Source organism: Gobio gobio, assembly GCF_949357685.1.
Source record: "Gobio gobio genome assembly, chromosome: 10".
Taxonomy (NCBI): Eukaryota; Metazoa; Chordata; class Actinopteri; order Cypriniformes; family Gobionidae; genus Gobio; species Gobio gobio.
In genome coordinates, this window is record NC_137116.1 from 4,596,196 (window position 1) to 4,612,529 (window position 16,334).

The 16,334-nt window shown below is 38.3% G+C and overlaps 1 protein-coding gene across 2 annotated transcripts in view; it reads right to left on the reverse strand.

The window, feature by feature from the left end:
- Positions 1 to 712: 712 nt before the first annotated feature.
- Positions 713 to 16,334, reverse strand: part of LOC307133015 (dynamin-1-like protein) — a 44,279-nt gene continuing 28,657 nt past the window's right edge. The window contains exons 10-17 of one of the 2 annotated variants that reach the window (XM_079827741.1): positions 16,187 to 16,307; positions 14,099 to 14,254; positions 9,783 to 9,872; positions 4,165 to 4,263; positions 3,971 to 4,084; positions 3,764 to 3,873; positions 3,527 to 3,686; positions 713 to 2,614 (exon numbers count right to left, since the gene is read on the reverse strand). In XM_079827741.1, coding sequence (XP_079683867.1) covers positions 2,558 to 2,614; positions 3,527 to 3,686; positions 3,764 to 3,873; positions 3,971 to 4,084; positions 4,165 to 4,263; positions 9,783 to 9,872; positions 14,099 to 14,254; positions 16,187 to 16,307 — 907 coding nt within the window. In that variant the 3' untranslated portion in view covers positions 713 to 2,557. The remainder of the gene's footprint in view (positions 2,615 to 3,526; positions 3,687 to 3,763; positions 3,874 to 3,970; positions 4,085 to 4,164; positions 4,264 to 9,782; positions 9,873 to 14,098; positions 14,255 to 16,186; positions 16,308 to 16,334) is intronic. The other variant, XM_079827740.1, reaches the window with a different exon arrangement.

Genomic DNA, 16,334 nt, shown 5'->3' on the forward strand with positions numbered 1-16,334 from the left:
TATTAATGGAGTAGTTTACTCAAACAAATGGCATTATTTACTGACCCTCATATGGAAACTTGTTTCCGCCACAGAATAAAAAAGCGAATTGTGACTTTGCATCTCGAAATTCTGACTTTTTTTCCCTTGCAATTGCGAGTTTAAATCTTGCAAATTCTGACTTTTTTCTCGCAAATCTGACTTTTTTCTTGCAATTGCGAGTTTACATCTCGTAATTCTGACTTTTTTTCTTGCAATTGAGTGTTTTTATCGTGTTTTTATCTCGCAATTCTTTTTTCTTGCAATTGAGTGTTTATATTGCAATTCTGACTTTTTCTTGCAATTGCAAGTTTACATCTTGCAAATTCTGACTTTTTTCTCACAAATCTGACTTTTTTTCTTGCAATTGAGTGTTTTTATCTCGCAATTCAGACGTTTTTCTAGCAATTGAGTGTTTTTATCTGGCAATTCTGACTTTTTTCTTGCAATTGCGAGTTTACACCTCGCAATTCTGACTTTTTTCTTGCAATTGAGTTTAATATCGCGCAATTCTGACTTTTTTTCCCTTGCAATTGCGAGTTTACACCTCGCAATTCTGACTTTTTTCTTGCAATTGAGTTTATATCGCGCAATTCTGACTTTTTTTCCCTTGCAATTGCGAGTTTACATCTCGCAATTCTGACTTTTTTCTTTCAATTGCGAGTTTACATCTCGCAATTCTGACTTTTTTCTTGCAATTGAGTTTATATTTTGCAAATTTTACTTTTTTTTGCAATTGAGTGTTTTTATCGTGTTTTTATCTCGCAATTCTGACTTTTTTCTTGCAATTGAGTTTACATCTCGCAATTCTGACTTTTTTCTTGCAATTGAGTTTATATCCCCCAATTTTAACTTTTTTCTTGCAATTGGGTGTTTTTATCGTGTTTTTATCTCGCAATTCTGACTTTTTTCTTGCAATTGAGTTTACATCTCGCAATTCTGACTTTTTTCTTGCAATTGAGTGTTTTTATCTTGCAATTCAGACTTTTTTCTTGCAATTGCGAGTTTACATCTCATTTTTTCAGAATTCCGAATTTATACCTTGTAATTCTAACTTTTTTCTTGCAACTGAGAGTTTATATCTCGTAATTCTTACTTTTTTCTTACAATTAAGAGTTTACATCTTGCAATTCTGACTTTTTCCTTGAAATTGAGTGTTTATATTGCAATTCTGACTTTTTCTTGCAATTAAGAGTTTACATCTGGCTATTCTGACTTTTTTTCTCGCAATTCTGACTTTTTTTCTCACAATTGAGTGTTTTTATCTCGCAATTCTGACTTTTTTCTTACAATTGAGTGTTTTTATCTCGCAATTCTGACTTGTTTCTTGCAATTCTGACTTTTTTCTTGCAATTGCGAGCTTACATCTCAAAATTCTGACTTTTTTCTCAGAATTCCGAATTTATATCTCAAAATTCCGAGAAAAAAAGTAAATTTCGAGATGTAAACTCACAGTTGTGAGATAAAAAGTTGCAATTATCTTTTAAAATGTTTTATTCTGTGGCGTAAACAAGCTTCCATAACGTCATGTCTTTCCACATCAACATTCAGTGAATAATTACTTAAATTTCAGTCTGTTCCTCACACAAAACTATTGCATGTGTCGGATGGACTATTTTTATGATGATTTATGGTGCATTTATGATGCTTTTAGTCTATTTTGGAGCTTGAATGCACTAAATGTCTTCACTGAATGTAAATGTTCAAAACACCTCCCATGTTCTATAGCAGATACAATAGAACGTCATACGGCTTTTGAATGACATGGTGAGTAAATTATGAAAAAACAAAAATCTGAATCGTTTCTTCATTGGTAAACTATTCCTGTTATCAGTCATGTGAGTTTATGAGAGCTTGATTTGGTGTAAGACTGGTCTTGGGATGTTCTTAGAACCATTTGAGACATTACTCGATTCTTATAACTTTAAATGAAAGAGCAATTGTCAATGTTGAAAAACCTTTATGAAATGATGTTTTACTTGATATGTTCACTATATCTGAGCTACAGAGTACACACACACACACACATACACACACACACACACACATTCTTGTATTATCTATCTTTGAGAGGACATTCATTGACACAATGCAATCTCTAGCTCCTTATCCTAACCTTACCCATCACAACTAAGTGTCTACCCTGTATCCTTACCCTAAACCTAATTATAACCTTATCCCTAAAACCAAGTCTTGACCCTCAAACAGGCCTTTAAAGGGGTCTCAGAAAATGAGGACTGGCCAAAATGTCCTGAATTACTCTCTTCGTCCTCACTCCGATGGTCCACTATCTCCTCACAAAGATAGTTGTACAAGTACACATTCACTTTCGACCTCTGTCAAGCACACAGTTATGGAATCAGTGCATATACAGTAGAAATAAAGAGCATTTGGAAAACTGTACATATTTTGTTGAATGTTCATGCTGGCAGAGGCGTTGAATTTCTTCAGATATTTGACATATGTCATACACTCACACATACCGCACGCACAAACATGTAAACACTTTCCTGGACAGAATGTTCAAGATAACGTTTGGCTACCAAAGATGAGTCTCCCGGATCTCTGAGATAATGTTACTGGCTTTCTTGAGGGCCTAAAAGAGAAGGAGTCAGAAAGAGCAGTATTGGTAACACAAATACTCCATATTTTTCAAAAATCATTACAATTGGTCACCCTTTACGCCTGTCTGTGGGTTTTGATCATATTTAACCAATGAAAAGTATTAAAAAGAGCTTCTGAGTAAACCTCAAACAGTCTGTCAAACCTCATAACTCCTCCCCGTCTCTATCCTGAATGAAGTGCAGCACACATTTTGAACCTTCTCTGCTTGTTTGAAATGCAATGGTAACTGAAGAACTGTTTTTTTTAATAAGTACAGCGTTGTATTTACTCAAGACACAAGATGTCTATAAAGGCTAAAGTTTTATGTATTTGAGAAGCGGAGAAGTGTCTTTGTCTAACGTTTGTTGTAGAGTTATAGTCAGTACACGGTCTTATGTAACATTTAATCTTTTACAACATGAGAATTTGGCCAAAGGACAGAAAAAACTCAACACCCACATAGCTACAGTAAACTTTATAACCTGTAAGTTGATGAAAACGTAGGGCTCCAACGCAAACCCCCCTTTCAGATGCAAGGGAACTTCAGACTATAACCATATTGCATCTGATTAATAACTTATTAATGAGAGAAAGTGCAAACATTTAAACGTTTTGAATGTTACCTTGTTATTACCATGTTATTATTAAATTTATACCATTTTTATTAATAAAAAAATTAGAAATTCTTTGAAATGTCCAATTATACAAGGAGACATAATCTCAGAATGACCAGTATTAACTGAAATCAATAGATTTAACTAAATTCCTTTGTATTTATACTCGTAACTGCTCAAAAACAAAAAAATTGTACTAAAATATGTATTATTTTATATCTCTTATGGGTCAAAACGAACATATCTGCTTTATGAGGCTTATATGTGTTTCACAGGCACACAAAACGTACCTCCAGCATGTGTGCAACCTCTGTGCGCTGCTGAGCGGTATCCTGAGACTCGATGAGCAGTTCATGTAGCAGAGGCTGTTTGTAAAGCTGACCGACCAGCTCACTCTGCAAATGCTCTTTCACAAAATTCACCAGGAAATGCATCACCGTCTTTGGCACACTGTAGAAAACGGAAAAAAAAGTATCAGATGCAAAGTAGCTCCTGGTTGTTTGGCTCCCACACAAACAGGTGCTGACCTGTCCTGGATGCTCTTGCGCACGATCAGGAAGTAGCAAATGATGAGCCGTTGGATGACCTCACAGTCCCTCTGCTCTCGAGTGCTTAGTTTGCGGGATACTGGCACGGCCTACGGAAAAATGACCCAAAATTGTTGGTCTTTTCTGGCTTTCGTCAAATGTGCAGGTCCAGTTGGCTTCTGTACTTTTGAGACAGCAAAGACATACCGTGTCCAACAGGTTGACGGCTTTGATGGGGCTTCCAAACGCAGGCACGGGGCCTTTCTCCTCCGACGGCATCTTCTCATTCTTCCATCGCTTACCTGCATCGCCAGTCTCCGCCTGTAAAAGAGACAGATAAAACAAAGAATGATCCTGTTTGGATTTGGAGAGAGAGAGACGGAGAGAGAGAGTTTTAGTACCTGCTGGCTGTTGACTGATGCAGACACTTGGGCAGCGTCTGTGAAATCAGGATGTTTGGTGTTTATATAGGCTAACTCGATTGCAACCAGATTATGAACCTGAGAAGAAGCAAGCACATTCCATGAGTTAACAGGATGACACATTTTCAGAAATAGCCAAAATTCATGGACGGGCTGTCATAGCCAAATCTTTGGTCACCAGTACCAATGCCAAACGTTGGTTTCATTGGTGCTAACAGTGTAAATCTTGTGGACAATGTGAAACATTGTAATGAGTCCACCTTCACTGTCATTTTCACATCCGTGGGCGTTACAGTGTGGAGAAGCCCCAAAGAGGCTTAAATAATTGCAATACTTTTTTTAAAAATTATTATTTAGTAAAAGTATATAATTTTACTTAACGTTTGTCTGACAACACCATTTAGTCGTGAATGTATTAAAAATACAGCATTGCCTCAAGTACATTATTGCTTACATTTATTCAATACTAATGGACACACACACACACACACACACACACACACACACACACACACACACACACACACACACACACACACACACACACACACACACACACACACACACACACACACACACACACACACACACACACACACACACACACACACACACACACACACACACACACACACACACACACACACACACACACAAACACACACACACACACACACACACATATATATACATATACATATATACATATATATATATACATATATACATATATACATATATACATATATACATATATATACATATATATATATATATATACAGGGAGTGCAGAATTATTAGGCACGTTGATTTTCTGATCATATTTTTTTTCCAGGCACATTTGACCAATTCCAAACCACAGTAATCCTAATAACTACTATTGATTTAGTATTTAATAATGTATAAGTGATATATAATTGTTCATGAAGGCTGGAAATGAAAATCACCTTATATTCAGGTGTGCAGAATTATTAGGCATGTTTTCTTTTACAGATAAATTGAGCCAAAAAAGAGATTTAACTCAGATTGAAAAGTCAAAAAGTATTAAATGCCCATGAGAAGGATGCAATACTAATGCAATACTAGACATTGCAGTTAAGGCGTGACCATTGGACAGTGAAATGCTCGTTGGGTCAGCAGGGTCAGACAAAAACAGGTGGTGAAGAAAAGACACCTGTTAACTGCAAAAGAATTAAGAATGAAGGTGAAGAATTAAGGGTGAAACCATCAGGAACCCTTTAGTCTCCAGCGCCACCATTTTCCAGAGCTGCAACCTACCTGGAGTCTCCAGAAGTGCAAGGTGTCAGGATCTCAGAGACTTCAGTTAGGTAAAGAATCCTAAAAAATGACCCCCACTAGATAAGAATCACAAGCTGAAGTGTTGTAAAATACATGAAGAAGGTTTTTTTATAGGCTTTATGGACAGATAGGTTGAGAATGACTCTTGAAGGACCAGCACCACATCCTCTAGTACCACTGTTTGAAGAATTCATCTTCCAGAATCTGGCAGTACATTTTGGGAGTTCATTTTTAGTCCATCTCTGCAAAACGGACTTCAGGATGGACTAAAATGAACTCCCAAAACGTACTGCCAGATTCTGGAAGATGAATTCTTCAAACAGTGGTACTAGAGGATGTGGTGCTGGTCCTTCAAGAGTCACTCTCAACCTATAAAACCTATAAAGCCTATAAAAAAGCAGGCTTCATGTATTTTACAACACTTCAGCTTATGATTCTTATTTAGTGGGGGTCATTTTTTAGGATTCTTTACCTAACTGAAGTCTCTGAGATCCTGACACCTTGCACTTCTGGAGACTCCAGGTAGGTTGCAGCTCTGGAAAATGGTGGCGCTGGAGACTAAAGGGTTCCTGATGGTTTCACCCTTAATTCTTCACCTTAATTCTTAATTCTTTTGCAGTTAATAGGTGTCTTTTCTTCACCACATGTTTTTGTCTGACCCTGCTGACCCAACGAGCATTTCACTGTCCAATGGTCACGCCTTAACTGCAATGTCTAGTATTGCATTAGTATTGCATCCTTCTCATGGGCATTTAATACTTTTTGACTTTTCAGTCTGAGTTAAATCTCTTTTTTGGCTCAATTTATCTGTAAAAGAAAACATGCCTAATAATTCTGCACACCTGAATATAAGGTGATTTTCATTTCCAGCCTTCATGAACAATTATATATCACTTATACATTATTAAATACTAAATCAATAGTAGTTATTAGGATTACTGTGGTTTGGAATTGGTCAAATGTGCCTGGAAAAAAAATATGATCAGAAAATCAATGTGCCTAATAATTCTGCACTCCCTGTATATATATATATATATATATACACACACACCGATCAGGCATTACATTATGACCTAATATTGTGTTGGTTTCCCCTCTTGCTGCCAAAACAGCCCTGACCCATTGAGGCATGGACTCGACTAGACCCCTGAAGGTGTGCTGTGGTATCTGGCACCAAGATGTTAGCAGCAGATCCTTTAAGTCCTGTAAGTTGCGAGGTGGGGCCTCCATGGATCGGACTTGTTTGTTCAGCACATCCCACAGATGCTCGATTGGATTGAGATCTGGGGAATTTGGAGGCCAAGTCAACACCTCAAACTTGTGCTCTTCAAACCATTCCTGAACCATTAGGGAATACCGTTTCCATGAAAGGGTGTACATGGTCTGCAACAATGCTTAGGTAGGTGGCAGTGTCAAAGTAACATACACATGGATGTCAGGACCCAAGGTTTCCCAGCAGAACATTGACCAAAGCATCACACTGCCTCCGCCGGCTTGCCTTCTTCTCATAGGGAATCCTGGTGCCATGTGTTCCCCAGGTAAGCGATGCCCGCACACCCGGCCATCCACGTGATATAAGAGAAAAAGTGATTCAGACTTATGTATAACCACCTTCTTCCATTGCTCCGTGGTCCAGTTCTGATGCTCACGTGCCCACTGTTGCCGTTTTCAGCGGTGGACAGGGGTCAGCATGGGCACCCTGACTGGTCTGCAGCTATGCAGCCCCATATGCTACAAACTGTGATGCACTGTGTATTCTGACACCTTTCTATCAGAACTAGCATTAAGTTCTTGAGCAATTTGAGCTACAGTAGCTCGTCTGTTTGATCAGAACACACGGGCCAGCCTTTGCTCCCCACATGCATCAATAAGCCTTGGCTTTTACCCTGTCACCGGTTCACTACTGTTCCTTCCTTGGACCACTTTTGATAGATACTGACCACTGCAGACCGGGAACGCCCCACAAGAGCTGCAGTTTTGGAGATGCTCTGACCCAGTTGTCTAGCCATCACAATTTGGCCCTTGTCAAACTCGCTCAAATCCTTATGCTTGCGCAGTTTTCCTTCTTCTAACACATCAACTCTGACAAAATGTTAACTTGCTGCCTAATACAGTGAGGAAAATAAGTATTTGAACACCCTGCTATTTTGCAAGTTCTCCCACTTAGAAATCATGGAGGGGTCTGAAATTGTCATCGTAGGTGCATGTCTACTGTGAGAGACATAATCTATAAAAAAAAATCCAGAAATCACAATGTATGATTTTTTTAACTATTTATTTGTATGATACAGCTGCAAATAAGTATTTGAACACCTGAGAAAATCAATGTTAATATTTGGTACAGTAGCCTTTGTTTGCAATTACAGAGGTCAAACGTTTCCTGTAGTTTTTCACCAGGTTTGCACACACTGCAGGAGGGATTTTGGCCCACTCCTCCACACAGATCTTCTCTAGATCAGTCAGGTTTCTGGCCTGTCGCTGAGAAACACAGAGTTTGAGCTCCCTCCAAAGATTCTCTATTGGGTTTAGGTCTGGAGACTGGCTAGGCCACGCCAGAACCTTGATATGCTTCTTACAGAGCCACTCCTTGGTTATCCTGGCTGTGTGCTTCGGGTCATTGTCATGTTGGAAGACCCAGCCTCGACCCATCTTCAATGCTCTAACTGAGGGAAGGAGGTTGTTCCCCAAAATCTCGCAATACATGGCCCTGGTCATCCTCTCCTTAATACAGTGCAGTCGCCCTGTCCCATGTGCAGAAAAACACCCCTAAAGCATGATGCTACCACCCCCATGCTTCATAGTAGGGATGGTGTTCTTGGGATGGTACTCATCATTCTTCTTCCTCCAAACACGTTTAGTGGAATTATGACCAAAAAGTTATATTTTGGTCTCATCTGACCACATGACTTTCTCCCATGACTCCTCTGGATCATCCAAATGGTCATTGGCAAACTTAAGACGGGCCTGGACATGTGCTGGTTTAAGCAGGGGAACCTTCCGTGCCATGCATGATTTCAAACCATGTGTCTTAGTGTATTACCAACAGTAACCTTGGAAACGGTGGTCCCAGCTCTTTTCAGGTCATTGACCAGCTCCTCCCGTGTAGTTCTGGGCTGATTTCTCACCTTTCTTAGGATCATTGAGACCCCACGAGGTGAGATCTTGCATGGAGCCCCAGTACGAGGGAGATTGACAGTCATGTTTAGCTTCTTCCATTTTCTAATGATTGCTCCAACAGTGGACCTTTTTTCACCAAGCTGCTTGGCAATTTCCCCGTAGCCCTTTCCAGCCTTGTGGAGGAGTACAATTTTGTCTCTAGTGTCTTTTGGACAGCTCTTTGGTCTTGGCCATGTTAGTAGTTGGATTCTTACTGATTGTATGGGGTGGACAGGTGTATTTATGCAGCTAACGACCTCAAACAGGTGCATCTAATTTAGGATAATAAATGGAGTGGAGGTGGACATTTTAAAGGCAGACTAACAGGTCTTTGAGGGTCAGAATTCTAGCTGATCATACAAATAAATAGTTTAAAAAAAATACATCATACATTGTGATTTCTGGATTTTTTTTTTAGATTATGTCTCTCACAGTGGACATGCACCTACGATGACAATTTCAGACCCCTCCATGATTTATAAGTGGGAGAACTTGCAAAATAGCAGGGTGTTCAAATACTTATTTTCCTCACTGTATATCCCACCCACTAACAGGTGCCGTGATGAAGAGACATGTTATAATGTTATGCCTGATCGGAGTATATCAGTATGGTACAGTACCGATATATTGTACATCCCTAGTAAAAAAAAAAGAAAAAGAGAAATATGTTTTACTGATTGAATGTGATGTAAACACAGTCGGTTAATACTATTTGTAATGTGGGGGACAAAAAATAAATCAGATAAGTATCTAATTATGGATCTGTGCATTAGGTATTGCATTGTAAATGCAGTCTAACAGACTTGCTCATCTTGACACTTGTGAGGTTTACCAAGGATCTGTTGACTAATATTCTGAAAAGAAGTTGACTATCAATAAATACATAATAAAACTGTTAGTGGTAACATAAACACTGCATGAAATACATTTGGTACATTATTATTGAAGCAATTTTTTTTAATTTTATTTTATTTTAAAATGTATATATTTTGCTCTTTAATAATTTTTTGATGTTTCTGCGGTTTTATCAAAAAAATCATCATGTCCAAGTACATGCCTTAATCGTGATTCGGTTACTGTAACACAAGTCCTGGAGGCAAGTATAAGTTAGTGTGGGTGCAGCCGCAGGCATATGTTCCTACCATCTCATTGGTAATGGGCAGACGTTTCCTGAGTAAGCTGGTAACCACCTCCACTATTGAATCATGTAGTTTGGGAAACCGCAAAAGCTCCTTCAGACATAAACAAACACACATACATACAGTAGGTTAGCTGCCAATTATTAAAACATTTTTACATTCTCTGTGTGAAAGAGTAAAGCATAATATTCTCCCAAATATTATGAGAATCAAATCTGTTCCCTCCAGCACACGCTATGACATAAAATGGATGTATATAATAGAGGAAAGCGAAAAGAATGTTTAATGTAAAACAAATGTACACAGTGAAGGCAGCAGGACAGAGAAGATAAGAGCAGAATGAGGAGAGAATCCTAATGCTGGCTGTTCTGAGCCTGTGTGTCAATCTGTGGTGCCTGTAAAAAGCTTTCACTCTCCTCTTCACATTTCATTTTGTAGAAATTCTGAACTATAAGGGCTTGTCAGGGGAAACAGAAATGTCTTGCTTGTTTGAAATAAGAGTTTGACGTACTATGCAGACATTTCAACATTCTCGTCGCAACGCTTCCTCCATAGGTCACTCAGAACACAGAATGCATCACTCAAAAATCATCACAGCACAACCACATTATCATCTAACTAGGCTGGGGTGCATTTTCCATACAACAATGTAACTCACTACTTAAAAGGTTACTTCAGCGATTAGCATTAAGCTTTGTATAAGTAAAAACCTGGTAGTATATTCGAGTGATCGTGCCCCCCCCCTCCCCCTCATATCCCCCTGAGGCGAGAGATTTATGTATTTTATGTCTCATGAAAAGAAAATTCTCATGAAAAGTGAGCAGCATGAGTAAGGCTATATAATCAGATGTGCATATGTCTGGGGACATGGAGTGGGGTCAGACATGATTTTGAGCACTTCATTGAATTTTGTTTTCTAGAATGTCTTTCTTTAAAATTTATTAAATTTTTTATAAATTGTATTTAATTTTGATCAATGTTTAATCAACTATTTGCCTGTATATTTAATAAATAAGAAGCAAACCAAGATCGTTGGGAATGGATTGATCTGCGTAACTGGCCTGTTTCCTCGGCCTTTGAGTAAGGCTGAAACTATAGCGTCTTTCTGTTTTTAATACATTTCTTGAATATATGTCTTAATTTCAGTAGGCCTTTAGATAGTTATGATATTTGTGGCTGCACTGGGGTCCGTCATTACTAGGTTAAAGTTACACCACTGTCCTTATTAGGATAAAATATATGTCGTTTTAACGACATAAGATCTCGTTTTTATGACATACTTGAGTGTGTGGGGGGGGGGGGGGGGGGTGTAGGCCCTATGTGGCAGCAATGCGTCACCGTACCAGGTGACCTGTAGATGCAAAAAAAAAAACCTGTTTCCATTGCAGTTTTGCGGAAATGTCCTTTTCGAATTGCCTTAAAAAGCCACCTCATGAGCGTAACATTTTTTTTGCGATATATGGGAGTTTTTGCGAAATTTACGGGTTTGGGCGTATTTTCAATTCGCAATTTAAATTTGCGCAATTTGAAGGGTAATGGAAACGCGGCTAAAGTTACTGTCTTTACAGTGTTTACAATCACTGAGCTTAGGACGCCTCCGGAGCTGAAATTTATGGTAATGAGCTTTTAGCGTCCGAAACACGGACTGTAAGTGGTTGACCAATCACAACAGATTGGGCCGTCTGGCCAATCAGAGCACAGCAGGCTCACCGAAAGGAGGGATTTAGAGAGACTGATTCATCCGACGAGTCATTTGAGAATCATTGAAAAATGTGGTGATGTGCAATGTATGTTATGAGAAAATTAAACAGTTTTTTGACCTTTGATGCATGTAAACCTGTTGTAGGAGACCTCCAAAACTAAATTAGGAGCCTTTAAAATAGCATAATAGGGGCACTTTAACCACCATAGAACTATGCATCATTGTAGAAACTAACTAGCTAATCACGTCTGTTTCCCGAAAACGGTCACACATCCGTCATTTGAACCACTTTAGTTCAATAATAGCCTATAGACCTTATGTAGCTCCGCCCCTTTCAGAGCTGCGGTCGTTGTATTCTGTCTCCCAGTTTGTATTTCCACAGCATGAAAGGTAAGATCTTACAGATTTATGAATGAACCGCTTGTAAATCCACTTCACCAGGTAATTACTCTTCCACAGCGATGCCATAGAAATATACAGAGCTACCGCGAAAAAGGAAGATCAAAGACAAAATTCTAAAGATGGCTGTATGCTTGTTTCGTTTGTTCGTTAAAGGGTTAGTTCACCCAAAAATGAAAATTCTGTCATTAATTACTTACCCTCATGTTGTTCGACACCCGTAAGACCTCCGTTCGTCTTCGGAACACAAATGAAGATATTTTAGTTGAAATCTGATGGCTCTGAAAGGCCTCCATTGGCACAATGCACGGTTCACTCTCAAGACCCTCAAAAGGTACTAAAGACGTCGTTACAAAGTCCATCTCACTACAGTGGTTCTACAATTACTTTATGAATCGGCGAGAATAGTTTTTGTCCGCAAAAAACTCCTAAATAACGACTTATATAGTGATGACGATTTCAAAACACGGCCTCATGAAGCTTCGAAGCATTATAAATCAGTGAAGCTTCGAAGCTTCATGAGGCCGTGTTTTGAAATCGTCATCACTATATAAGTCGTTATTTAGGGTTTTTTGCGCACAAAAACTATCTATATCTTCAAAATATCTTCATTTGTGTTCCGAAGACGAACGGAGGGCTTACGGGTGTCGAACGACATGAGGGTAAGTAATTAATGACAGAATTTACATTTTTGGGTGAACTAACCCTTTAATGATGACACGTGCAGGTGGTGGAGTAATAACTTCTGCTAATTAATTAATTAGAGATTGCAGTTAATGTATTTAATATTATACTTCATTTACTTTTTTTATCATGTTAACTTGCAGTATTGACATGCAGTGTATAAATCCCTTATGCATGATGTGGTTTATTCAGTCAGCAGCTTTCTCAACGTAACGTCATTTTTCTGACATGCTGCTGTAATGAACTGAGGACTACTACGCTGTTTTTGTTCCTGTCATTTTGCTTTATTTGATGTTTGATTTATCCAGGTTCCCTCTTACATCATACTCCGGAGTTCCCTTACGCATCTATGCGCATGCGTATTCCTCAAATATGTGCTGATCGTTATAATATAGATTAAAATGTATTTAAATGGGATGAAAGGTAGAATGTACTGAATGTTAGGTTGCTTATTGTGCCCGATAACATGATCTATTTAAAGCTACACTATGTAACTTTTCCGTCCACTAGAGGTCGCCTGTTCAAAACAAAGGCGTAGTTTGATGACGCCTCGTTTGAGCGCAGAATCTTGGGACATGTGGTCTTCACCTCACAGCCAGTGGAAAACAGTCAGGATAGGACTCGGGCAGAAATCATGTTCATGGATGCGATTATTAACATTACTGTAGTCTGAAGCAGAGCAGGACCGAGTGTTGTGGAGCTGAGCAAGGCCGCAGGAGCGATTGAAGAGCGGGACTGTTATTATGGCATAGTCGCCGGCAGGACTTTTATTATGACACGGTTGCCGGCGCCACTTCCTCTTTTCCAGTCATGAGTATGAGGTAACGCAATTCTGTTTATCGTATTAGATATATCTGAGTGTGTCGAAAAGGAAGTTATGACGTTCGCTCGGCGGCTGCTATGACATTTGTTCACACTGCAGTGAGAGTAAAGTGTTTCACTGAATAAAACCGGAAACCGAGGGTGACGCAGATATGACGCAATCGACAGGCGACTCCCTCACACGCATAGCTCACACGTCCCGGTTCCTTGGTTAAAATAGCAATTTCTCACGATTTACAAATAGTTGGAAACATTTGGGATATTCTAAGTACTCAACTGAACAAAATATATAACACTGGCCTAGTGGTTTCTGGATATTTTACTGCAAAAATCCTACATAGTTCACCTTTAAGTTCACATGTCATTTTAACAAGAAACTATGATTCTAACAACAGCTCGACATGTTCGTTGGAACTATGTTTTCAGGAAATGGCAAATCGTTGAACTATGTTGGTAACGATGGAATTTGCGATCACAGTTGGGAACGCACCCCTGAGCAATATTGGAAAAAAACTACGTTGCGATATTCAGTTTTTCGGTCATATGAAAAACATACAGGAAGTTTCCCTAGATGGCTTGAAAACAATTTTGAAAGGATTAATCATTGTACAATGACGGATGGATGGATTTTAGACTGGCTACACAACCTAATATTCCATTTCCTGTTTTTTTCTGCATGTTCTGCATCAAATATTAAAATGCAGTGAAGCACCTGTGTGCTGTAGGCAGAGCAGTGCTGGATGATTCTCTGAAGTTCCTCGTGTACGAGCTCCACACAGCGCATGCTGGGCTCCTCCAGTCTCTTGATCTGTTTCTTCACCAGCAGCTCAAAACTGACCTCAGGAACAAACAGCGCTGGCCGAGGACCCTACATCCATCACAACAACCAAATACATTCAATTCATACATTATTTTAGTTTAAAATAACATATTTTAAGATGTAATTCCTGTAACGCAAAGCTGAATTTCCAGCATCATTACTCCAGTCTTCAGTGTCACATGATCCTTCAGAAATCATTCTAATCAGAGCCGTTGAAAAACAGAGTTACGACACTCCCATAGACTTCCATAGGAACTGAGGAATGCGGAAGTAAAACGTGTCATGGAGCGACCAATAGTTCCAAACAACCAATAGTTCCAGCATTGAATCCCATTCATTTCAGTGTATCTCAAGCACACTCGCTGGCAAATTGATGAAATTACTGCATATTTTGAGATTTTATTGCATTAGTTGACCTCTCAGGAATATTGATAGAAGTGGTATTTTATGAAGCGCATTAAAGTTAATGTTTATTGTTATATTGTTAGATATAGATTGTAGATCCTTAGACTCTCACTGCAGTTAGATAACAGAGCAGCACTGCAACAGCTACTATATCCAGATGCTATCAGTCATATTTTAAGAGTTTTTAGTCTCTCTGAGATCTTTCTGTCGAATGAGTTCCTATGAAGTCAGCCCATTCAAGGAATAACGTATCTAGCACCTGGATTTAAAGAGTTTATTTAAACTGGTTGCTCTGTTTTTTTAAAACACTATTTAAAACTTAAATTCTGTATATGCTAGCATCATTCATTTATATCCACCTGTTGTGTATGCTTATGTGAGTATCATAAAATAACATTAGGACGTTAACTAGGACGTTAACGTTAAAATGATAAAATAAATCACCACTATAACCAGTAGATGGCAGAAGAGGAACACTTATTGGCTCATTAGCCATGTTTTTCTCTTCTTTTGAATACATTTTTTATAGATGATCAAATCACTATTATAACATTAAAATATCTATTTTTGTTACTTTATTTGTACTGAAGTGTTAAATATATAGGCTTATTGTAGGGAACATCACAAAGTCTAATGAAAAACAAAAACATCTGACTAAACTTCAATTTAAATCGTGTCTGTGCTTTGTTTGTTATGAATGATGAGAAGATTTGTAGATAAAGTAAAACGTAAAATTCATTCAGCGTTTTGAGACTGTATAAAACATATGATTGGTCATGATTTTGAACAGAAATGCCGGTGGTTGGCTACAATACGCTGTAAAATCATGCACTCACATGACCCAAATAAAACAATACCAGAAATTGCTGCAAATATAATGAAACTGCTGTCTCAATCTGTCCTATTCAAACAGATTGACAGCACGGAGTTGTTTGGAACTACTGAGAGCTCTATGAACCACGCTTTAAGCAGCAAATCAGCATATTAGAATTATTTCTGAAGGATCATGTGATCACTGAAGTAATGATGCTGAAAATTCCGCTTTGATCACAAGAATAAATTACAATTTACAATACATTTAAATAGTAAACATTTATTTTAAATTGCAATAATATGTAACAATAATACCGTTTTAATGTATTCTTGATTAAATTAATGCAGCCTAGCATAAAATACTTCTTTCAAAAACCCAACATTTTTAAACATAAGTGTATATACACAATAGATTTTTCAATGACTTTTCAATTAAATTGTAATGACATTATTTATTAAGAAAATATGTTATTCATTTTTAAGATTTATTTAACATTTGGAGGCTTGGAACTCACACAAAAGCTATCTGAACCAGAATTTATTTGCAGTTTCTAAAACTCTTCATGTCGAGGACATGAATCTGATGCTTTGACCTATAACATTGTGTCCGTTTGAAAAATAATTATCATTATTTGGGCAATTCGGTTTGGTGATGCTTATGGCGTAGAAATTACACACTTTACTTTTTAGAAAGTGAGCAGAGTACTGTATATGCTTATCTGTATACACACACACGCATGCATAAACATGTAAATATTATACCGTAGCATTTCGAATAGCTGTGAGAATATCTAGCTCGGTGAGTCCTCCAAGTGGGTCAATGGACTGCAGGGTTCTTCCAAATGTCTCGTGGAATATATAACAGATACGAGCTCCTCCACATCTACAATAAACAAATGCTCACACAGTC